This window comes from Callithrix jacchus, chromosome 9 (genome assembly GCF_049354715.1).
Source record: "Callithrix jacchus isolate 240 chromosome 9, calJac240_pri, whole genome shotgun sequence".
NCBI classification, from domain to species: domain Eukaryota; kingdom Metazoa; phylum Chordata; class Mammalia; order Primates; family Cebidae; genus Callithrix; species Callithrix jacchus.
This window is the reverse complement of record NC_133510.1, coordinates 2,917,826-2,941,700: the sequence shown is the minus strand read 5'-3', so window position 1 is coordinate 2,941,700 and position 23,875 is coordinate 2,917,826. Positions and strand designations below refer to the sequence as shown.

At 37.9% G+C, this 23,875-nt stretch overlaps 1 protein-coding gene and 1 non-coding gene across 4 annotated transcripts in view; both read left to right on the top strand.

Annotated features, from left to right (window-relative positions):
* The window catches only part of PDE3A (phosphodiesterase 3A), a 337,466-nt gene that overhangs the window by 131,535 nt on the left and 182,056 nt on the right, over window positions 1–23,875 (top strand). The window contains exon 1 of one of the 3 annotated variants that reach the window (XM_035255182.3): window positions 12,174–12,250. The exons of the other annotated variants lie outside the window; for them this stretch is intronic. Coding sequence (XP_035111073.1) covers window positions 12,233–12,250 — 18 coding nt within the window. The 5' untranslated portion in view covers window positions 12,174–12,232. Of the gene's footprint in view, window positions 1–12,173; window positions 12,251–23,875 lie in introns of those variants that run through there. 3 annotated transcript variants of the gene reach the window in all.
* On the top strand, window positions 19,442–19,545 carry LOC118144703 (small nucleolar RNA U13). Its single transcript, XR_004729450.2, has one exon. It is a non-coding gene; the product is annotated as a small nucleolar RNA U13 (small nucleolar RNA).

Genomic DNA, 23,875 nt, shown 5'->3' with positions numbered 1-23,875 from the left:
CGTGAAGGCAGAACACGATCAGGTTCTTAAATGAAACCACAGGAGAAATTGTCTTCATTGACCTGACCTTAACTAACTTACTCGCTTAACCAGTGCTCTGGTCTCTGTTAAAAATACCAACTAATGTCCATTAATTGTGGTTACCAGGCCAATTTATACTTACTATTGTAATTGTATAATTTAATTAAAAATTATATCAACTACTGAAATATAAGCCAAATATATATTGTTGTTCTTTCTATGGAAACTTGATTGAATGCTTTTATTTTTGAAAGACTTGATGAAGGCAGAGTAGATACAGCATACATGTTAACTTAGTTATAGATGATATAATTAGGGACTGTTGGTAAAACTGTACTATCAAATAACTCTGTAGCATTACAGGTGTCTAAATTATTTTCCTTCTAAAGGTGACATGAAAAAGAGAGTAGGAGACCTAAACCTTGTAGGGTTTTAGCCCATCACAGAGAGATTGGTGAATGAATGTCTGAATAATGAATGTTTCAAGTTGAAATTGAATGTTTATTATATGATCATTTAATTCTTAAAAGTGATTCTTTGCTATATGAGGCTCTTTCAACTGTATTTACTGACCTTTTTGTTGTTGTTATTAACTAGTCCTAGTTGTATCTTCGAGATGTGTCAGTGGCCAACCAATGAGAGGGATTTTGCAGTTAGCGTCAGTGCAATATGAAGACCCTCGTCATATTACATCAAATCCTGATCACAACTGGGCTACTGTAAGGCCTACTTTTTGGTAGTTAAATATAGAGTAATACAATGAAACAGCCAACAAAAAATAAGTAAAGGAAGCATTTTAATATTTATTTGTATATGTTTAAAAACGGTGAAATGAATCCCATTTATTGCTTACAGCATCTATTCACAAATCCTCCAAACTCTACAGGTTTTTGGCTTGAACGATTTATTCAGACTCTCTACCTAAGTGACTTGGGAAATAGATATTTTTAATAAGTTCCCCAAGTAATTTTCTCTAGCATGGACAGAAAGCACAAGATTATTTCTCCTTTTTGTTTTGACTTATATGATTACGTAATTATCATTTAACTAAGAAATGAAAATATTTTAGTGACTAAAAAGATTCATTGCACATATGCATTTATTTTACTGTATAGAAAAAAAAAAACCCGATGTAGAAAAATGTTTCTAAGCCATAAGAACGCAAATATTTTTGCTCCAAAATATCTTACCAAAAGGTCATGGCATAGAGAAATTCCCCCTTTTCTATAGGTGTTTGTTTCTCTTGAATGAGCTTTACTTCAGTGTTTTATTTGGGCACATATAGGGAAAGAAAAAAAAGTCATGTTCAAGTTGAGGAATAGAGGAGTTTAGATGAAGAGAAGCAGATTCTGGCACATGAAGTTGAACAATGCAAAGCATTAAAGCCCAGCTATACATAATCAAGCTGGCCAAGATATAATACACATTAAAATAAAATAAATTTTTTTCTCAAAGAACGAAATTGGAACTAAGTATGTGTGACTGTTTTAGAGATAAGCACTTCTCAACTTCTAATGTAAAAAGAGAAGCTGGTGTTTATGTGAAGAATCTGTGTAAAAGCCATATGGAACTGTCTCTAGTAAATAACCATTTAATCAAATGTCACTATGTTTTTTAATGTTTTGTAGTTTGATACAGAGAATGTACTTTTATTTCTTCAACAGCTGCTCTTTTTAAATGCATGCAGCTGTACTACAGATTTAATTTGCAACAATTTCTTAATTTTTAGTTGGTTGCTTCTACTCTTTCAAATCAATGTTTCATGTTTCTTTGGAAAGACTTTTTTTCCTAGAAAGTGCAAAGTACGACGTGAAGTAGGAATTAGGCAAATAAAAGTTTCTGCTTGATTTTTTTTAAAACATAAAAGTGATAGTTTCTCTCTTTATAGCACTGCTTTTCCTAGACATCCTTTTTTTCAGACAACATTTGCAAAGAGATTTGAGGACTACACATCAGTCTTCTCAAAACTTCCAAAAGACTGGAAGCTATAACGAATTCTGACAAGTGACTTGAAAATGAGAAAAAAAAATCACACTCTTTCATTTAAAATGCTCTCTGCTTTGAGAATAACCCAGTACCAAGTATATGTTGCATGAATTAGAACTTTGACTTTTTAATAGAGATACTTTTATCTTTGATACATTTTATTTAATTGTAAAACATATGTCACTTCCCTATCTCCTTATATTACTCTGTTTCTACTGTAATGCTTAGAGATCTGCTTTCTAATTTAATTGCTATGGAGAAATCATCTTGCTACATAGCTTCAGATTAAGTCTTTTTTAAATTCAAGGAAAAATTTGGAGGAAAAGGTAAATATTAATGATGGATTATATGATATTCTAATCTCAACATCTTTGAGTGTAGATGTATAGACATTTAAAATGTGATTTAAAAAATGTGTAATGCTTTTAATTTTCCTCATGTAAGACTTGTCTATAGGGCTCTGCATGTGTGAGCTGCATGGAGCCTCCCAGCCTGCTGGTGCGTGTGCGAGCAGGCTGCATGGAGCCTCCCAGCCTGCTGGTGCGTGTGCGAGCAGGCTGCATGGAGCCTCCCAGCCTGCTGGTGCGTGTGCGAGCAGGCTGCATGGAGCCTCCCAGCCTGCTGGTGCGTGTGCGAGCAGGCTGCATGGAACTTCCCAGCTTGCTGGTTCCTTTACTCCTCCTGTACCCAACTGACTCATAGCTTAGTGAACAATTTTTGTTGTTGTTGTTGTTTCTTTAAATTATACCTTCTTTCTGGAATATTTTCAATAATCTCTTTGTATGTATATCAGAATATTTTTAGCTGTTACTGAGGAACTTCATTTCTTTGTATAGTAGGTCATGCAGTCAGAATTCTGTAATAACTCTCAGTTTGTGTCTTCCCTTTCCAACGTAGTCCTTCTGAATTAAACAAATAGTTACAATTTCCTTGAGATTTTTATCTCTTAAAAGGATGTTATGTTTAATGGTAGAGGTATAGTATGTAATTCAGTAGTAGTCGGTTTGATTTTTATATAAGGTTTTTCTTTAATATTTTATTGCTTATTAGATAAAGCCCACTTATAATAAACAGGTGTAATCAGTGTTCTCTGATATCAACATATCTTTTTGTATAATTTATAATCTCTTTGTATAAGGGAAAATGTGATTTTTGGCTTATCTCTGATTTCTGAAGGAGAGGGTTTTCTCTGTATAACACAATGTGCTTATTCTTTTTCACTAACACTACTGTCTATTGATGGCTAGTGAGCCCTCTTAGGTTTAATCAACATTTCAGCAATTTTTCACTTGAATTTTGTTTAATTTGCTTTGTCTTTTACCTTTCGTTCTTTATTACCTTATCTCATTTGATTTTTATACTTAAGATAAAACGTATTTTGAAATGTCCTCAAAATTTGAAAGTATGGCTTTAAAGTGTGAAATAACTGATGTTAAGGGAACAGCACTAATAATGGTCACTGGTATATGGATGACAAGAAAGGCCAGTTGTAATTTGTGTTTGAAAAATTACTATATCCTTTTCAAATATTTATTTATTTATTTATGCTCTTTTTTTCTGGTGTGTGTTTGTGTGTTGATGGGTGGTGAGTTTGGAGGAGAAATGACTCTTGAGAAATATCTTGTTCATTCATTACTAATGTGTTTAGAGAATAGCAAAGTTTCAGCATATTTTTTTGAGATCAAAAGTAGCGTTTGAAATTAGACAGTGAAATGCCAAGTTTTTTATTGGTTTCCGGGAGTTGTCACAAAGTACTGCTTAAACAACAGGAATGCATCGTCTCAAGTTCCAGAGTCTGGCAGTCAAAGAGCAAGGTGTCAGCAGGTTGGTTCTTTCTGTCGCTGTGAGGGGAGATCTACTTTGTGCCTCTCCTCTAGCTTTTGGGGATTCAAGCATTTGTTGGCTTGTAACGGCATTCTTCCCATGCTTTCTTTTTATATGTCTGTCTCTGAGTCCATTATTTCTTTTTGACAAAGACATAGACATATTGGAATGGAACCTGGCCTAATGGCTCCAACTTGATCATCAGCAATGACCCTATTTTCAAATAAGGTCATGCTTATTAGCCCTGGGGATCAGGACTGCAGTTTCCTTTTTGGGAGGACACAAATCAACCCATAAAAATTCTGAAGCTTTGTTTTTGATTAGTCTTAAAAAGTTTTTTATTAGTCTTAATAAGTTTTCAGAGTACTTTTTATTTCTGTTCTCAGTGCTTAGAATAAGACAATAAAATATTATTTACTCAACCATATTGGCTTATTTAGTAAGAAGATGGACTGAGATTTTATAATGAACTCTGTGCTGATATTGACATAAAAACAAGCAAATTTAAAGAATTTTCCTATCTATATTTACATGAAATCAATGTCCTTTTAGCCTTCTGACATTTACTTACCTTTTTGTATTTATAGAATTAATTTTACTTTTAAGTATTATTACTATCTTTAATGCATTTGTGCTTTTTAAATATGACAGGCTATGCAGTGCAAAGATTTTTTTTTCCTTTGGATTAGCGGAAGATAAAACTGTATATCCAATAATTGAGATGAGTTCTTTGGAACAATTGTGGCCTGACCAACCAGATTGAGAACCTTACCTTGCTAATATTTGGAGGACACAGCTTGAAGTTTAATGTTTTCGTGTTTCTCCAAATAAAATTGAAGGGATAGTTGCTCATCTAGAACACATGTATAAATTCTTATTTTGGCCTGATAGACCTTTAAAAATATATTATCTTGACATTTATATCGATAGAGCATATGTTAGTCTGTTTTCACACTGCTATAAAGAACTGCCTGAGAGTGAGTAATTTCTAAAGGAAGGAATTTTAATTGGCTCACAGTTCTGCCTGGCTGGGGAGGCCTCAGGAAACTTACAATCATGGCAGAAGGCCCTTTCTTCACCAGGTGGCAGGAAGGAGAATGAACGCAGGAGGAACTGCCTAAAACGTATAAAACCATCAGATCGGCCGGGCGCGGTGGCTCACGCCTGTAATCCCAGCACTTTGGGAGGCCGAGGCGGGTGGATCACGAGGTCAAGAGATCGAAACCATCCTGGTCAACATGGTGAAACCCCATCGCTACTAAAAATACAAAAAATTAGCTGGGCACGGTGGTGCGTACCTGTAATCCCAGCTACTCAGGAGGCTGAGGCAGGAGAATTGCCTGAACCCAGGAGGCGGAGGTTGCAGTGAGCCGAGATAGCGCCATTGCACTCCAGCCTGGGTAACAAGAGCGAAACTGTCTCAAAAAAAAAAACATCAGATCTTGTGAGAAGTCACTATCATGAGAATGGCTTAGGGAAAACCCTCCTCGTGATTTGATTACATCCAGTTGATGTCTCTCTTGACACATGGGCAATATGGGTTTTACAGTTCTAGATGAGATTTGAGTGGGGACACAGTCAACCCGTATCAGAGTGATACATTCATTAAGATTAACAATCTTACTTCCCACAGTGTATGTTCCTCCTGTTTTTAAAAAGCAAAATATGGATGTGGTGATGTAGAAACTGGCTGCTTCGAAGTGGTTCACCTAATCACAGATTTATGCTTGTTTGTTTTTTGAGACAGAGTCTTGCTCTGCCATCCATGCTGGAGCGCAGTGGTGCAATCTCAGTCTACTGCAACCCCTGCCTACAGGGTTCAAGTGATTCTCATGCCTCAGCCTCCCTGGTAGCTGGGATTACAGGCATGTGCCACCATATCTGGCTAATTTTTGTACTTTTAGTAGAGATGGGGTTTCACTATGTTGACCAGGCTGGTATCCAGTGCCTGGCCTCTAGTGATCTGCCTGCCTCAGCCTCCCAAAGTGTTGGGATTACAGGCATGAATCACTATGCTTGGCCTAATCACAGATATTAAAATCACGTTTGAGAGCTAGAGGTAAGTGTAGATACTTTGAAAGAATTACTTTACTTTTTTCATATTTTTTAAAGCTTTTTTTTTCTAATTATTGAAGTAATCCATGCTTACTGAACAAATTTTAAAAAACAATGTGAAGAAAAGTACTTAAAATCCAAGCATAATATAATATTAAATTTGATTCGTATATATGTCTATCTGTGAGTGTGTGTACATATGCCTATGTGTAGAGCTAAAGAATAATTTAAAAAATAAATTATGACATAAATATGAATGAATGCATGCCAAAGAGTCTTTTTAACTGGTTAATGAATGAGGGAACCAGTAAGATACTACATCTTATTCAAATGAGAAGTTAAAGTATCACACACATCTAAAGTCAGAAAAGAAGTGCTGAAATAAATTCACAAAAAGATGGAGAAGGCAGGGCATGGTGAGTCATGCCTGTAATCCCAGCACTTTGGGAGGCTGCGGCAGGCAGATCACTTGAGGTCAGGAGTTTGAGACAAGACTGGTCAACATGGTGAAACCTCGTCTCTATTTAAACTACAAAAAAAAAAAAAATAGCGAGGTGTGGTGGCAGACATCTGTAATTCCACCTACTCGGGAAGCTGTTGTGGAAGAATGGCTTGAACCCAGGAGGCAGAAGTTGCAGTGTGACAAACTGAGATTTGGTCTCTTAAAAAAAAAAAGACGCAAAAGTGGTCAATTTCCACAAGGTAGCAATCAATTGTGTTCCATTGGGCACAGGATCCATTTCTATTTCTGTCATTTTTTCTGACAGTAAATGAGATTGTTTTCAGTCTCTATTTTTTCAGAGTTGTAAAATGGCTCAAAGACAATAAAAGGCAGAGACACACATGAGCTACTCAGGGCACCTACTAATTTATCTTGTTTTTTCTTTTTGCCCATTTTGAAGTCTTTCTCAATTTTTTAATATAGCTCATATTTACATTTATTTTCATCAATTGCAATTATGTTTTTTTTTTGCTTTTTCACCTAAAACAAACATGATTGAAAATAAAAGCATAATGCATATTTCTTCCTATTGACATTGACACCACCTATATAGCATTACTCAGGAGTGTTATGAAATACACGACACTTAAAAACAAACAAAAATATCCCTTCTTTGAGCTCTTTACTCTTGGGAGGGTACACTATATTATCCTTTTCACTTTCTTCCTCCCAGTAAACCTCTCTCTCATGCACTCTACCGACATTCCCACCAAATCCCTCCTTACCCTTTCAAAATCAGTCCTATCCTGATTCTGGAGTTTGGGGTTTTCTGTGAATCAGTTGATGATACCAGTCACACCATTTGAAAAAAGGCATGTGAGAATGTGGTTCTGTACTGGTGAACAGGAATTCTTAACATTTATTTTTAAGGATTGTATTTAATTGCTAATTATAGAGCTTTGTTAAATTAAGCTTTCACTCACGTTTGAAAAATTCATCTTTGTTTTGTTTTTCATGAGGCAAATATCTCTCTTTAAGTGAACAAGCTTTTAAAAGAATTAGTTTCTGGCCGAGCGCGGTGGCTCAAGCCTGTAATCCCAGGACTTTGGGAGCCCAAGGTGGGTGGATCACAAGGTCAAGAGATCAAGACCATCCTGGTCAACATGGTGAAACCCCGTCTCTACTAAAAATACAAAAACTTAGCTGGGCATGGTGGCGTGTGCCTGTAATCTCAGCTACTCAGGAGGCTGAGGCAGGAGAATTGCCTGAATCCAGGAGGCGGAGGTTGTGGTGAGCCAAGATCACGCCATTGCACTCCAGCCTGGGTAACAAGAGCGAAACTCCGTCTCAAAAAAAAAAAAGAATTAGCTTCTTCAGTATGAAAAGCAAATTGCAATTCACAGCCAGTGCAATGGTTTACACCAGTGTGCAGCCCCAGCACTATGGGAGGCCATCGCTGGAGAATCCCTTGAGCTCAGGAGTTCAAGCTCAGCCCTGGCAACATTGTGAGAGACATCTTAACAACAACAACAACAACAACAAATAATTACCTCAGCCTCTCCAGTGGCTTGGGACTTCAGCTACATGTGGTGGCTTGTACCTGAAGTCCCAGGTACTCGAGATGCTGAATAGAGGGATTGCTCAAGCCTGGGTGGTCGAAGCTGTGGTGAGCTATAATTGCACCACGATACTGCAATCTGGGCAAGAGTGAGTCCCTCTCTCAAAAAAAAAAAAAAGAAAAGAAAAAGCAATATGCATAATCACATCATTATGCCAGAAGTGTCCAGGTTCAAAGTGACATTTTATATTTTAGTAAATACTTTTCACTAACAGTTCTTTAGGAATAAACGGATAATTCTTCTGGAATAAATAAACTGAGAATCATCAAAGATTTTGCAGAATACCACACTCTGAATCTGAATATGGCTGTGTAAGTGTTTTCAGTTTACAGATAAGTATAGATTTTTGCAGTTACTTTCTCTTAATCGTTTCTTTCCTTCACTAAGGGTTTTCTATTTTATTTTCGTTCGCATGCATGGACAAGAGAAGGGATGCATTTTGTTGATCCTAGAGATTAATACAGAAAATGCCTCATGAAGACTGAGTCTGGCTGTGATTTACATAGTTGGAGCAACATAGCCAGTGAGTCTTTCGGGCAGCCCTGACAGCAGAAGCAAGCCTTGAGCTGGGCATGAAAAATGACACAGGCTTCCTTATACCAGAGTCTTATGACCGTTTTGATTTCAAAAACTGTGTTGGGTGTCAGTAAACTACCGTAACCAGAAAAATTAGATTAAAATGACTATTTCTTTTGTTCTGTGTATATTTCATATATGGAAGGATGAAAAGTCAGTACATGGCTATCAGTCTCTACAGAGGAAGGGTAACAATTTGTGCCCAGGTATATTAATGCCTAACTGAACTGTTTTACATATGTGATTATAAGATACGTCATTTACTTAAGATGTATGGTTAATCGCCTTTCTTGCCTCACCTACAAACTAAATGGCTTTATTCCAGCAAAATTAAGTCTGAAAATAATGTTCACTGATTTAGATGTTGATGACAGATGGGTCTTAGGTCAGGAAAGCAGCAATGGCTGGGAGACACTGATTGTTAGCATTTATGCTCTGATAATGAATGACCTGAATTTTTCTCACATGTTTGCTCGGGAAGCACAGGGCTGTGGAGGTCTTGACGTCATAGAAGCAGAAGGATTTGGGGCCAGAGTATATTCACTGCTGGCAGTCATTCATTAGTAAATCCTTAGTAAGAGAGTTGAATTTGAGTGACATCTGGAGGCTTTCTATACCCAGAGGTGGGGGAATTCTGGGTTTGTTTTTTTTTTTTTTCTGGTAAGCTAGATTCATCTTTTAAAAAATGCCACATATATAATTGATGGGTTTAATATTTCAGATTGAGAGGAGGTGAAAGATTGAAAGAACCGAAGAAAGATTGAGTTTTTATGATTCTTTCCCCTGAATGAATTTGGTTAATTTAATGTTAGGTGCTAATATAAAACATTGCTTGAGCCATGTAGTGTCGGGAATACATATCTGTTACTAGTTCTTGTTTGCTGTTTAAAAATGGAGATTGAAATTTCTTTTACCTAGCAAGAAAATTATAGCAGTGATCCTTGAATATTTAGAAAAAACACATATGGCCTGGTGTGGTGGCTCACGCCTGTAATCCCAGCACTTTGGGAGGCCGAGGTGGGTGGATCACGAGTTCAAGAGATCGAGACCATCCTGGTCAACATGGTGAAACCCCATCTCTACTAAAAATGCAAAAAATTAGCTGGGCATGGTGGCACGTGCCTGTAATCCCAGCTACTCGGGAGGCTGAGGCAGGAGAATTGCCTGAACCCAGGAGGCGGAGGTTGCGGTGAGCCGAGATTATGCCATTGCACTCCAGCCTGGGTAACAAGAGCGAAACTCCATCTCAAAAAAAAAAAGAAAGAAAGAAAAAACACATACATTCCAAAGTATCTAGTGATGAGGCAAAATTGTTCATATCGAATTCCATTTCCAGCTGAAGGCCATTTCTGGAAGAAACTTGTAATACTGGAGAAGCTGCATGAGCGTGTCGTGTTTGCTGCATGGAAAGGAGGACACGAGTTTCTCAGCACTGTGGCCAAGCAGAGCGACGGTTGAGGTTAGGGTAGCAGTCATGAGGCCGAGATGCAACTTAGACTCCAGTCCCTATAAAATGTACCTGATACAATTTAGCGATTTGATGAAATGTGAAGCCAATTTACTGTATTGAACATCAGTAGTGTCCCAAAAGAAGACCATAAAATTCTGGTGGTGAAGATCTGTTGTTTAAATAGTAAAAGTATAATGTTAACCATTTCCTTTGGTGGTTCTCATCCCATCAGAAGAGCTAGATCCTATTAGCACTCTGGCACTTTATTAAAATAGGAGAAACAGTAATTTAATGAACCTTTAGGCCAGAGGTGGTGTCTCATCCCTGTGACTTCAGTTATTCGGGAGGCCTAGGATCACGTGAGGCTGGGGAGTTGGAGACCAGTCTGGGCAACCGAGTGAGATGCTGTCTGTACCAAATATAGAAATTAGCCCGTTATGGTGGCGTGTAACTGTCCTAGTCACTCAGGAGGGTGAGGTGGGGGACCACTTGAGCACAGGAATTTGAGGCCCACTGCGTTCCAGCCTGGGAAACAGTGAGCCTGACTCAAGAACAATCCTTCAATACTTACCCATTCAAGAATTTTTCTTTTCAGTCCAAGAGTATCAAGATGTTACCGACACAGCACTTTCCCATCAAAATGGCATCTTTGCCTGTTTGGTGCTGCAAAACCAATACCAAAACTGAGTGAACATCTAGCAGGGCAGGCTGTATTCGATGGCGTGGAACTGAGGAGAAGAGAGCTGGAAAGTCACAGAAACAAGCACCTCTAATGAAAGGGATGGGCATTAGAAATAAGGGAGGAACATTCGAGTGTTTTTCTGGGAATGGGTCGAGAACTCCTCAAAACCAGTGCTGCCTTTTTCCCCCTTTTATTATTTCAGTGGGTCGTTGTCATGGTGATTGTCAACTGTCATAGTGCTGTGGGGTGTATCATTTAGCATGAAAATTAGATTATAAGGAAGTTAGAGGGTCTTCGGTGGTCAAGAAAGCTGTCATCTTGGATCCCACAAGTCTTGGCCAGTTTGGTCACTAGGGGGACTTTTGGCCTCAGGCGTCCTATTTCTGAAGATAAGCAGAGTTGAGGTGGGATAGAAATTCACCTATGTCATGTAGGCCTCATACTGGGTAACAAATCTACAACACATTGTCTAGATCTCCGTGTCAGAGAATGATTATTCATACTTTATGAAAAGACATTGTAGCTAAGATTGTCAAGTGATATTTAACTACAAAGTGGATTGTCTGTTATTCTACAGGAATAATCAAATTTCTTTAAAGTAGTAAGTGTGGTCCATCATCAATGCATTTGTGTTGGATAAATAGATAATAAAATTCAAATGTTGTAGAACTGTAAAACATACAGATTTAAATTCCCTGTTGTAATCTTATTTCCCAGATAAAATTTCTGATGATAATTTAGTACAGTCTTACTCTCTCTCTCTCTCTCTCTTTTTTTTTTTTTTAGTCAGTCTTGCTGTGTTTACCAGGCTGGAGTGCAGTGGTGTGATCACAGCTCACTCACTGCAACCTGTATCTCTCATGTTGAAGCTATTCTTGTGCCTTAGCCTCCTGAGTAGCTGTGATTACAGGTGTGTGCCACCACATCCGGCCAGTTCTTGTGTTTTTAGTAGATATGGGATTTCACCCTATTGGCCAGGCTGATCTCAAACTCCTTGCCGCAAGTGATCCTCCCACCTTGACCTCTCAAAGTGCTGGGATTACAAATGTGAGCCAGTGAACCTGGCCTAGTGGTCTTTTAATAGACCAGCATAGCGGGGAGGCAGGCAGTATTGAAGAGTGAGTAGTGGCATTGTGCAGCCTTTGTAGCCAGAGTGTCTGGGTTCGAATCCTGTCTCTGCTGTTGTGTGAGTAACAGTCTGGGAAGGAAATAGATGACTCAGAGGTCACTGAAGACTTTGAAGATGGGACTATTATAGACGTATTAAGAAAAGCAACAAAGAATGATGAGGTAACCTAGGTGCCCAAAAAGTGAGAGCTGTTACTGCTAGGACCAAAGGCTTGAGGAGGGGGAGGTTTAACGGAAACCCCGTGAGAGCAGTACCTGCGGGAAAGGGATTATGAACAAGAGCTGTGGCTGTGAGCAGAGATGTGCGGCCACTACTGGATTACAGTGCCGCGCTGAGGGGTGGGGCGGGGCAGGGAGGGGTGCTTACGAATACTCTCACCTCAACCTTTTGCTTCTGTTATTCCGTATTCACTGATGGTTACTCTCATGGGCTGAATCCTGACAAGATCATGGACTCCAGAATCCAGGTGTGGTAATTTGTAAAATCAGGCTCTTTAGGGGAGAGGAGGAGGAAAGAGATGAGCGAGGGTGGGGGGTTGTGGCGAGAATGAAGACTGACAGGAAAATAGCAAAAACACTTGCTTGCTAGCTGTGTTTGCTAGTAAGGCACTTTGTCTCCTAGTAACTCTGTGCTTTATTTTCCTTATTTAAAGAGGAGAATAATAGAACCAATAATATAGGCTTATTGTGAGGGTTAAATGAGTTAATATGTACGAAGTGTGTAGGTGAGTACCACCTGTATAGAAATTGTCAGCAAATATTGTTAGTAGTATCATTAACATTTGATGGATTAATTTATTTATGAATTAATTTTATATGCACCTTTTAGCTGTTTCTGATTTTTACTTAGCAATGTATCCTGATCGCCTCCTTCTCTCTCTGTGTATGCACATATACATATATGGACAGTCATCCCTCCGTATCTGTGTGTTCTGCCTTTGTGGATTCAACCAGCTGAGAATAGAAAATATTAGAAAAAATAACAATGCAACAATAAAATAAAATAATATAAATAAAAATATAACACAGAGCATTTACAGTATATTATGTATTTTAAGTAATCTGGAGATTATTTAAAGTGTACGAGAGGACGTGTATAGTTTATGTGTTCATACTGTTTATCTATGAGGGTCCTAAAGCTAGTTCCCCTCCGACACCAAGGGCTGACTCTGTGCATATACAGACCAGCAAACACACAGATGTGCCGTACTTCCCTCTGTCTCCACACACTCACACTTACACCCCTTCACAAACTGTCTTCATGGCTTCAGTGTATTCCAATGAATAGGTATACCAGAATACATTCAAACCTTTCGGTTTATAAGGGGATTCAGACCATCTTCGGTGTTTTACCATTATGCACAATGCTCTAGTAACATTTGACCTTTTAACCTCTAATTTTGGATTCGGGTGAAGCAAGGGAGTCTTGACTATTTTGAGTCGTCTAGATTGAGTTTTCTTCAGGCCGCTCTAATGAGAAGGAATGTAACTGAGTGACATTAGTACAAATATTCAAGTGGCTGAAGCCTTTTATTTTTCTTGATCCGAACCCAATTCAATTTTATAGAGGAAGAAAAGGTTTATAGAGTTTTTACATGACCTTTAACTTTACTGAAGAACAACTTTTAAAATATTTCCTTGATGCCACTGTATGCCCTACACTTAGAGTTCATAGTGTTTATGAAAATATTGATAACCATGGAATCCCATTCAGGGCCAACTATTGGAAGTCTTTGACTTAATTGTAATGCCAGAGAAGCATATTCATAGGTGAGTGACTTGAAGCTCATGCTGTATGTACATTTTTAATGGAATAATGTATCTTGTGACTGTTATGTGTCTGTGTGTCTCTGGGTATGTGTGTCTGTGTCTGTGTGTGTGTACAGTTTTGTCCTCAAACTTTCTCCTTACATGACAAATTGTGAAGCAAATCTTCCCTTTCCTATGGAATGCATTTTATCAATTCAAGTCGACCAAGTGTGAATAAAAGTGACATTTATTTGCTACTTTTCTACTTCTGGGCAGAATTGGAGTGGAAATTCATACATGTCATTCTGCACTGAAATATTTAGGACTACTTTGCCCTGTAATAGAAAATTTAGGCTGAAGAAAAAGGTTTCTACCCACTGTTTGCTAAAGGTGATTGAAGATAATTAGAGAAAATAACATTTTAAACAATTTTGCAGTAAATAAATAAAAGCCCTGTGTTTTGGTGGCATTGATGACAATCTGTCCTAAATTCCGTACAACTGTGTTTCATCAGATAAGTTACTTAGCACAAACGTGGTTCATATAAAGACACTGATTCCACATCATTATTTATTTATTTAAACATAGTGTCTGTCTAAAATCTTTCAATTTGGGAATTCTTCCATACGGATAGTGAACAAGAGAACGTCGCATGAATTTTTACATACTCTCATTTGCCCTAAGTCTGCCTGTCTGAAATGTGTCCAGTCGGTGCCTGCTTGGAATTCTGCTGTCCTCCTCCTCTTCCCTCTCTTGCTTTCTTGACTGTTCTTCTTGTGGTCACTGACACATGCTCTGTTAATCTAGGTCTTTAGGCTCTGGCTTGAAGCTTTCTTCTTGGCACCTAGCATGACAGCTAAATAATTAAAATGCTTTCGTTATACCAGATTTTGGATTTCTTTAATTTGTGATCACAGCTCAGTGTTTTCAAAGGTAGAATCATACAAAAAAAAAAAAACAATTATTTCTAATTAACCTAAGATAAGTAGTTAATCTTTTCTGGGTCTTCATCATTTTATATATTTTACATAGAACAATGTACTTAATTTTGAATGTTCCTTTTAAAATTTGTCTGTTTCACAAGCATTTTTTTCTGTATTACGTTTTCAAAAACATTTTTAATGGTCGTGTCAATTTTTTCTATGGCTATTACATAACTTTCTCTCTTGTTATACGTTTGTGTGTTTTCTACTTTTCCCTACTACAATTAATCATGACATAAAAAGTTTTGTATAAAAAACTTCAGGTTGCGGAACCTAACTCTTTATGGAATATTCCTAGAACTGAAATTATTAGGCCAAATGGTAGGAATACTTTTAAGCTTTCTGTGTATTTTGTTAGGTTGTACCAATTTACACTCCCATAGCAATGTAGCAGAGCGCCTGGTAACTTTTTAATTGGATTTCTTTGGTAAGAAGCCAAATGGACAACATTTAACTGTTCGTTAAAAAGAGAAGTCTGGGCCGGCGCAGTGGCTCACACCTATAATCCCAACGCTTTGGGAGGCCAAGGCGGGTGGATCATGAGGTCAAGAGATCGAGACCATCCTGGTCAACACGGTGAAACCCCGTCTCTACTAAAAATACAAAAAATTAGCTGGGCACGGTGGCGCGTGCCTGTAATCCCAGCTACTCGGGAGGCTGAGGCAGGAGAATTGCCTGAACCCAGGAGGCGGAGGTTGCGGTGAGCCGAGATCGCGCCATTGCACTCCAGCCTGGGTAACAAGAGCTAAACTCCATCTCAAAAAAAAAGAGAAGTCGGGTGAATTTCTGTTACTGGAATTCTTTAACAAGGAATTCCACATGTTAAAATAAATCATATAATTTGTATTCTCATTGTCATCAGACTATAATAATACTGAATTTGATTCATATTTCCCCCTTTCTGGTACTCATATTGTTAGTACAGATAAGCAGGGGTTACAGAATAGCGTGAGAAATGGTGAGAAATGGGAGCTGATTCTGTGCTAGTTAGAAGGCATGTACTGTTCTGGCCACTCTGTGTTATCCATAAGGAGGGAGGAGATAGATGAGTGCCTCATACTAATTAAGTACTCCGTGTATTTGATGCCTGGCTGCACAAATGAAGTGGTACGGTGATAAACTCACAGAACTGCTATTATTGAAAGGCCAGAGCCATCCTTTGGCATTGTTGTATAGGTGGACAAGCCCCCTTCTACAGATGAAGACATGATTGCCTGTTATGTCACTGTTACCATTATGCTCCTTAGAACTTGTTCAAGAAGCTTTCTGGGTCAGTGTGATAGAAGCACCCACAAACAAACTGACAGTTCTCAGAGCTCTGACATGATAGCCCTGATTCCTGATGTCCTCGTGGACCTGGATACCGCACACCCCTATGCCAACCCCCCAGATTCTCTCTCTACTACCTCGTGGGCCAAAGTCTTTTGAGATCTATACTAAGAATTTATTTTGGCTCTTATCAATGAGTTGCTCATGTTCAGTTGTTGGAATTCATTCAAAATTAAGTGCCTGGCTTCAGGTTTTAAGAAGTACACTTCTTCAGAGTTTGCTTTGCTTTGTTATGTTGGTTAGAAAAGGGACTGGTACTGAACTTTAGCTTCAAGATCTAATGGACATGGGCTTTGTGCTCAAAGAGAAAAGTCTTCAACCACAACTGTGGGATTTTTAAAAGATAGGACGACAAATAAATATATACTATATGAAAGTGACAGAAAGTTGAACAGGCTCCAGAAGAGAATACTTTATCTTACTTTTATGCCCTCGGCAGGGAGAAGAACTAGGGAAATGTAAGAAAAGTTCCACGAGGAAGCCTTGTACTTGAATTCCACTTACCGTATTATCTGAAAGTTTAGGGTTATCATGGATGTTTGTTACATGTTAAGGTGGGCACTTATTATATAATGGAAGCTAGATTATTAGATCCTTCTTCTCAAGAAGACTATCAAGTCACTTTGATGAAAACTCCAAGTAGTTGTGCCCTAAAGAGGATGTAATTATTTAGGAAACATTCTCATAACATTTAAACCAAAACAACTTAATGTGATTCTGATACAGCTGATTAAATACTTTGTAGTGTCAACCCCAGAAATATAACTTAATCTCAACTGAAAAATGTATATAACAGATAGTAATTTTTATAATTTATTACAATTGTTGTATGAACTTATAATTTATATTTAAACCATAATTATATATAAACTGATTATTTGAAATGTAGTGAGTTCTTAATAATCTCTTAACTGTATAAAGGGCTCTATTCTGAGTCTCCTCTATCTTAATGTTAACAAGATAAAGTCTTGGGCAGATGTTTCTGCTAAAATGTGATATGTGAGTTTTTGAAAAACATAGGTTCTGCAAATTGTGCCCTAAGACAAGCAAACAAACAGAAAACAGGACCATGAGAAAAAAATAAAAATTCCAACCAAAAAACTAGTGGCATTAGGCAGAGACGTGAGTACCAACAAATAAATAAATATCTGATACAGTCAATATCAACCTAATCATAGAAAAAGAACAGATGCAGGTGGATTGTTCAAAAGAGATGAAGAGAAGAGTTGGAAGGGCAGCAAATGCAAAACGCGTCCAAATCAGAAAAAGCAAACGTTGGGTATTTTCAGTAGAGACTTTTTGGTCAAACAGAACAAAGAATAACACTGTGGATGTAAATGGGCATTATGGGTTACTCTGTGTACTACTCTTTGCCCTGTTCTGTTCAATTCTGTTCACACTTTATGTTCTCCTGCTGTAACTTGGTGATTAAACATTAACCAGGTGGCAGGGAGTGGGAAGGAACTCATGTAAGTCCGAATATCTTTTGCTATCCCACTGTTTACCAGTTGAGTATGAGCTGATTATGCAGAAACGTGTTCTAGCAGAAGAGACTTAGTAGTGTTATATGGTAGGCCAAAAGAAACACTGGCCAGAAAAATCATCAGACTGTATCCTACTGTTTTTCCATTTATCCATATCAAACATTTTCCACTGTAATATTTGTTATATAGACTGCTAACTATGCTTATGTGTTAAAGGAAAATTTACCCTCGTGTTAAATAATATAAAATCCCCAAGTCTCATAGATTGGTGGGCATTGTGGAGCTTGCGGATTAAAATATAAGGCCCCACTGACTGATGGAAATGTAGGAACTCTGTATAGTCAGCCGTCTTTACCCCTAGGTTCTGCATCCATGAATTCAACCAACCTCAGAGGGAAAATATTCAAGAAAAAAAGGGATTGAGTCTGAACTGAACAAGTACAGACTTAAAAAAAAAATCATGATTCCCTAGACTGCAGACTGTGCCAACTATTTACATAGCATTTACATTGGGTTAGGTCTTCTAAGTAATCTGGAGATGATTTAAAGTGAGCAGGAGAATGTGCATACGTTATATGCAAACACTGTACCATTTTATATCAGGTCCCGGCATCCCTTGACTTTGGTGTCTACGGGGTCCTAGAACTAATCTTCCAGGGATAGCAAGAGATGACTGTATTCTGTTACTCTTTTCTGTATCTCAGATGATTTCAAAATAAGTTTTTAAAAAGACTTTTACTTCTTCAAGCTTTGTCTTACAGGTAGAACCTATAAAAGTGAACATTTTTTTATGGATAAAGAGTACAATGATGTAAATATTTCTTGTCCTGTGTTTCTTTTCTATTCCTATGGTTTCTTTCCTTCCTTCCTTCCTTCCTCTCCACCTGCTTCCTCTCTCCTTCTGCCTCCCCAGTATGGATGCAAAAAGGAGCAGCATTAAAGGGAAGAATGTAAAGTGATTGATGCCTGACATTTTCATGAAAGAGAAGGACCAGTGATCACATGTGTGTTATACTTTTTAGTAGAAAATTGGCACATGTGTGTTATACTTTTTGGTAGAAAATTGGCACGTGTTTTTGTGCTTTTGGGCCTGTGGAAAGTAATTACTTTAAAATTAAAAAGGATTTAAAAAGTGTTACAGCCTGTGGAGTTTGAGAGGGGTCCTGTTGTGTGCTCTGACATTAGCAACCCTGTGACCTTGGACAATTAGTCTAACGATTTGATGGTCTCACCTTTATATGGTAGATTAAAGAGCATACTCCTGTAGAATTGTTGGGCAGATTATAAGAGCAAATACTTGTAAAATGCTTAATGTTGTACCTAATGTGCAGTAGCTTCTCATTGGCTACTGTGGACTTGTTTGAAATTATTCATCTTTAGTCATCTTTGTATGTCATTGCCATGGACTCTTACAAAATGGTTAGAGATATGCAATGAATAAAGAGACTCTCAAAATGATGCCGACTACAGTTTCACTGTGGATCGTGCCTGAGGTTGTTCCTTGTATCTGTTTTAGAATTTATAATAACACGTTTCTACTAAAAATGCAAAAATTAGCTGGGCATGGGGGCGTGCACCTGTAGTCCCAGCTACTCGGGAGGCTGAGGCAGGAGAATTGCTTGAACGCAGGAGGCGGAGGTTGCGGTGAGCCGAGATTGCGCCATTGCACTCCAGCCTGGGTAACAAGAGCGAAACTCCGTCTCAAAAAAAAAAAAAAGAAACACATTCTGAGTGGTGAGGATGGTCAAATATATATGGAGCATTTTACATATGCGCTTGTTAATCCTCACAGCTCCCCTGTTTCATACTGTTACTCTGATTTTACAGATAAGAGTTGAGTTTGACAAGATTAAATGACTTGCTGAGGGCACCGGCGAAGCCCACCTTCAAACGCAAGCTTGGGCCCTTAATCACCGTAGCAAATCGTATCTCCTTTACTGCTGTAGAAGCGAGTCTGTGCCTCCTGTCTCGGTTGCAAGAGTTTCTTTTCACTATGATGAAATTCACAAAAATTCTCTTACTCAAACTTCTTAGTTATTGCTTTTGATGAGAATATTTAAATCAACATGGGATCCAAGTCAATGTATAGGGAGACAGTTAAGCGTTTTCCTTGATCCTTTTGTAGTTCGTGAGCATGATGATCGCGTGTTCACACGCTTCTGTGAGATGCGACGCGCTTGAACCTTGTTACCATGTCGGCACATTACCCATCTGACCTGAAAAAAAAAAAAAAAAAGGAGTTTTCCTGTAAGTCAAGGGTGTTTTTGAAAAGAGAGCTCAGATATCATATTATATATGATAAAGTAGAATACATCATGAGCAAAATGTTTTAATTTAAATTTAGTGCATTTTATCTTACTTGGAATATTGCCCGTTATTTTATTTATTTATTTGTTTGTTTATTTTGAGACGGAGTTTCGCTCTTGTTACCCAGGCCTGAGTGCAATGGCGCGATCTCGGCTCACCGCAACCTCCGCCTCCTGGGTTCAGGCAATTCTCCTGCCTCAGCCTCCTGAGTAGCTGGGATTACAGGCACGTGCCACCGTGCCCGGCTAATTTTTGTATTTTTAGTAGAGACGAGGTTTCACCATGTTGACCAGGATGGTCTTGATCTCTTGACCTCGTGATCCACCCGCCTCGGCCTCCCAAAGTGCTGGGATTACAGGCTTGAGCCACTGCGCCCGGCCTGTCCGTTATTTTTTAACTGATAGCAATATATTTTGATGCTCAAATAGAAAGCATTTTGTATGCACTGTTGAAAAAACGATGATTCTCTGAAGAGAATACTTGCCTGTATTACTGAAGAACAGTTCGTACATCTAAACTTAGTCGTGCGATCGTTTTTTACTTGCACTTCAAACCCTTTTTCCACGTGATATCCTCTAAAATGTTTTCTTTTCTTTCTTCAGGACCTTTTTCTACATTATTTGGGCCATTCTTCAGCCAAGTTGCTAAGCAGAAATCTATAAAGAAGTAGTTTAATCAAATACGTTCCTCACATTGTTTTAAAGATATGTATATTGTGTCCTGCTGCAGGGCTTTACTTCTCTGATTTTTAAAATATTGATGGATGTGTACAAGGCTTTCATTCTTTTTTTTTTTTTTTTTTTTTTTTTTTTTGAGACAGGGTCTTGCTCTGTTGCCCAGGCTGGAGTGCGGTGGCGCCATCTCGGTTCACTGCAGACTCGACCTCCTGGGTCCAAGTAGTCATCCTGACTCAGCCCCACATAGCTGGGATGACAGGTGTTTGCTACTATGCCAGCTCATTTGGTATTTGTAGTAGAGAGGAAGTGTCATCATGTTGCTCAAGCTGGTCGTGAACTCCTGAGCTCAAGCAATCTGCCTGCCCGAGCCTCCCAGAGTGCCAGGGTTATAGGCATGAGCCACTGCAACCGCCCAGAGTGCCAGGGTTATAGGCATGAGCCACTGCAACCGCGCAAGGCTTTCATTCTTTCCCTGTAGAGAATTTATAAGTATACGATAAACAGGAAAATAAACATTAACATGGATTCATGGTTCAAGCTGGCCAATGTTTTCTCCTAATACTAGGTTCTCAACTCTGTGAACAAGGAGTTGTACCACTTTTCTCTTTGGGCTTATGAAACGTCTAGAATAATTAATTAAGAAAAGGAAAAATATTTTTAAGTCAAAGGATTTCCCTCATCTATTTCAGCATAAATCTCTACAGTGCCATAATCCATGCAACCTCAGCATCAAGTCAGATTTTTTTTATTGCCTGAAAACTGCGAAGTGAATACATTTATATATAGAATTAAAATAATGGCCGCAAACATGATTGAGCATTTAAACTAGTTATATGCAATATTACTACTCGAAATAGAAATAAAATGATTCCCACAACCTGGTTTGTGCCAACATTTTGGTTATTTAAATGAAGTAAAACTTTCTGTTTACTTCACTAGACGTGATGTGACATTATTCATAGAGTGAAGTAGTGAAATTCTGTTTGCCTATTTGCCTACCAAATCATACCAAGAGTTGCTTTCTGTTCATTTAATGAGTATTTATTTAAAAATGAAGCTATTTTGTAGTGATTGTAAATACCAAATGATCATTCCAGACTACTTTACAAAATTCAACTTACTTTGCTGCCGTGGTCATGAAATCAACAGAGGGTGCTGGGTTTTGAGAACATAACAGTAACAGAAGTGATTGCATTATGCTCTCAGTCTATCGAATTTAGCACAGGAAGCTGTCATTACTCCCGTCTCATGCTAAATAACACCTCACTTTCTGCACTGCATCCTGATATGATATGTCATATATGTAGACTCATTCCGATTTCTACAAACTCTGTATTTGTTAAGCTTTCCAATTCATTTGAATGAACTTTGAAGCACTGGGGAATACAGTTGTTCATTAATTTACAAATGCTACTTCACAGAGCAATATTAATTCAAAAGATAATCACATACGTTTTGTGAGGCATTATCGCCTCACCACGTATAATACCTTAGCTTATTCTGTATGAGTTACTGTTAGTAGTTTGGTACTTCCTGTTGAATCATGTGTCTGACTCCATCCCAAATGGCAGATTTTCAGTTTATAGATTAGCAGGTCTCGGAAAGAATTAGGGTTCAGCTGAACGCTGCTGATCACTTCCAACTTCTTTTTATCATCCAAAATGTGTCACTTAAGGTGTGAATCCCACAATCATGTAGAAAAACACATTTAGTCCAAAAGATGTCCAATGTGGTTAGACTTTAAAGGAGCCATTGGAATGAATCTCCTTTCCCTAGAAAACTCTTCTGCTAGGATATATGGCTATGACTTCATCATTTTATTCATGATAATTCAAATGTCCCTTGCCAGAAATACCTTTCCTGAAGTAGTCCTCCCCAAAAATGTTTGTTTATAGTCTGTCTTCCTCACTAGAGTGATATCAGGTCAGGGACGTTCCCTGCTTGGTTCATTCAGAGCAGGTCTGGCAAAGGGAATGCATGTATATTTGTCTATGGAATACATGACTAAAAAATGAATGACAGTAGAGGGAAAAAGAACTTTTAACATCATCCAGTCTATCCAGTTTATATCAAGGAAACTAAGACTATATATAAAGGAAACTAATGGTTGAGTTCCGCAATATTCTGTACCATGGATTGAGGAAAGAAATACCAGACACAGTTCAGTCCTTCTGGACACTTTTGGGACATTCACTCTTGCCAATAGAAGATGGTTAAGAAGTGTGGTTTGGGAGCTGGACAGACACGATTTTGGGTAGAGTTTGAATTTTAGATGTATCACCTACTAGCTGTGTCCCTTTGTGAAAGATACTTAATCCCCCTAAGTCATTTAAGTCATTCTCTTCAACTGTAAATGGAGATGATGCATATCCACTGGATCACTGTGAAGCCCAAATGAGATCATGTATCACAGAGTCTCGCACAAGGAAACTGTTACAGCCGTCATAATTATCACCCTGATCGTTTAGTCCTTATCATATACACTGTATAGGCCTTTAATCTATTATCTTCTACAGTATCACCATAGTATCTTTCCCCAAACTTAATGTATTTAGAACTCCTTAGTTCACCAGAGATGATACATGAAGTTTATGAGGTTGTTACGCTAGTTTAGAATACTAGATAATACTAATAAGAAATCTGGTTTCTGTACTCATTTATAATGCCAATTAATGTTAAATATTCACCAATCTTGTGCTTCTGATGCCCAGACCTAACAGATATTCCACAGAAGGACTATACTTTTATCTGTAATAGATTTTTGATATAAGAAGGTTCCAAATTCAGCTATAGAGGTTGAAACTCTGTGGAAAAAAATAATTCAAGATAAAATGCTTTTGTCTCCTCCTCTTTGATTTTCTAACCACAATAGAAAAATTCCATCAGTCAGAAACCATTCAGGAGAAGACATGGGTAATATCCTAGACATATAAATTATATAGATGCACATTGATCATTCTCTATTGTATAGAGTCATCTAATTTGAATTTCTATTTTTTGAGACTAAAGTCAGATGTAATAGTATTATTAAAAAACCAAAGTTTCCCAGATGCATATTATTAGGTCATAACTACTGTATCAATACATTTCTCTGTATAATAGTTTTGCTTATTTTAGGTACTAATTTTAAAATATACATCATTTTTTATATTCATTAGAATTTATAAACCATCCTAACGTACATCGTTGTTAAATTGTAGTTTTCAAATGTAGTAGAATCTTTAATTTACTGTTAGAATTAGAAAATATGAATCAATTGCTTAGCCTAAACTTTTTTGTTGGAGAAGAAAATGCAATGACAACTGATTGTCTTCAGAACCATCTAGGGCTGATTGATTCATAATCTAAATGTAGGGACTGTTCGTATTAGAATCTGAGAACGATTTCACACTGCTTTCATTTTGTTAATCCAGCAAAAGAAGTACTAGTTATATCTGGGCAAGTGGATGTTAAACTTTATGAATGCCAGACTGGATTATAGTTTCCTCACTGGTACAGTTAGCTTAGTGATTTCTAAAATCTCTTTTCCTTTATTTTCCCTTTTCTTCTCCTGTTACTCTGTT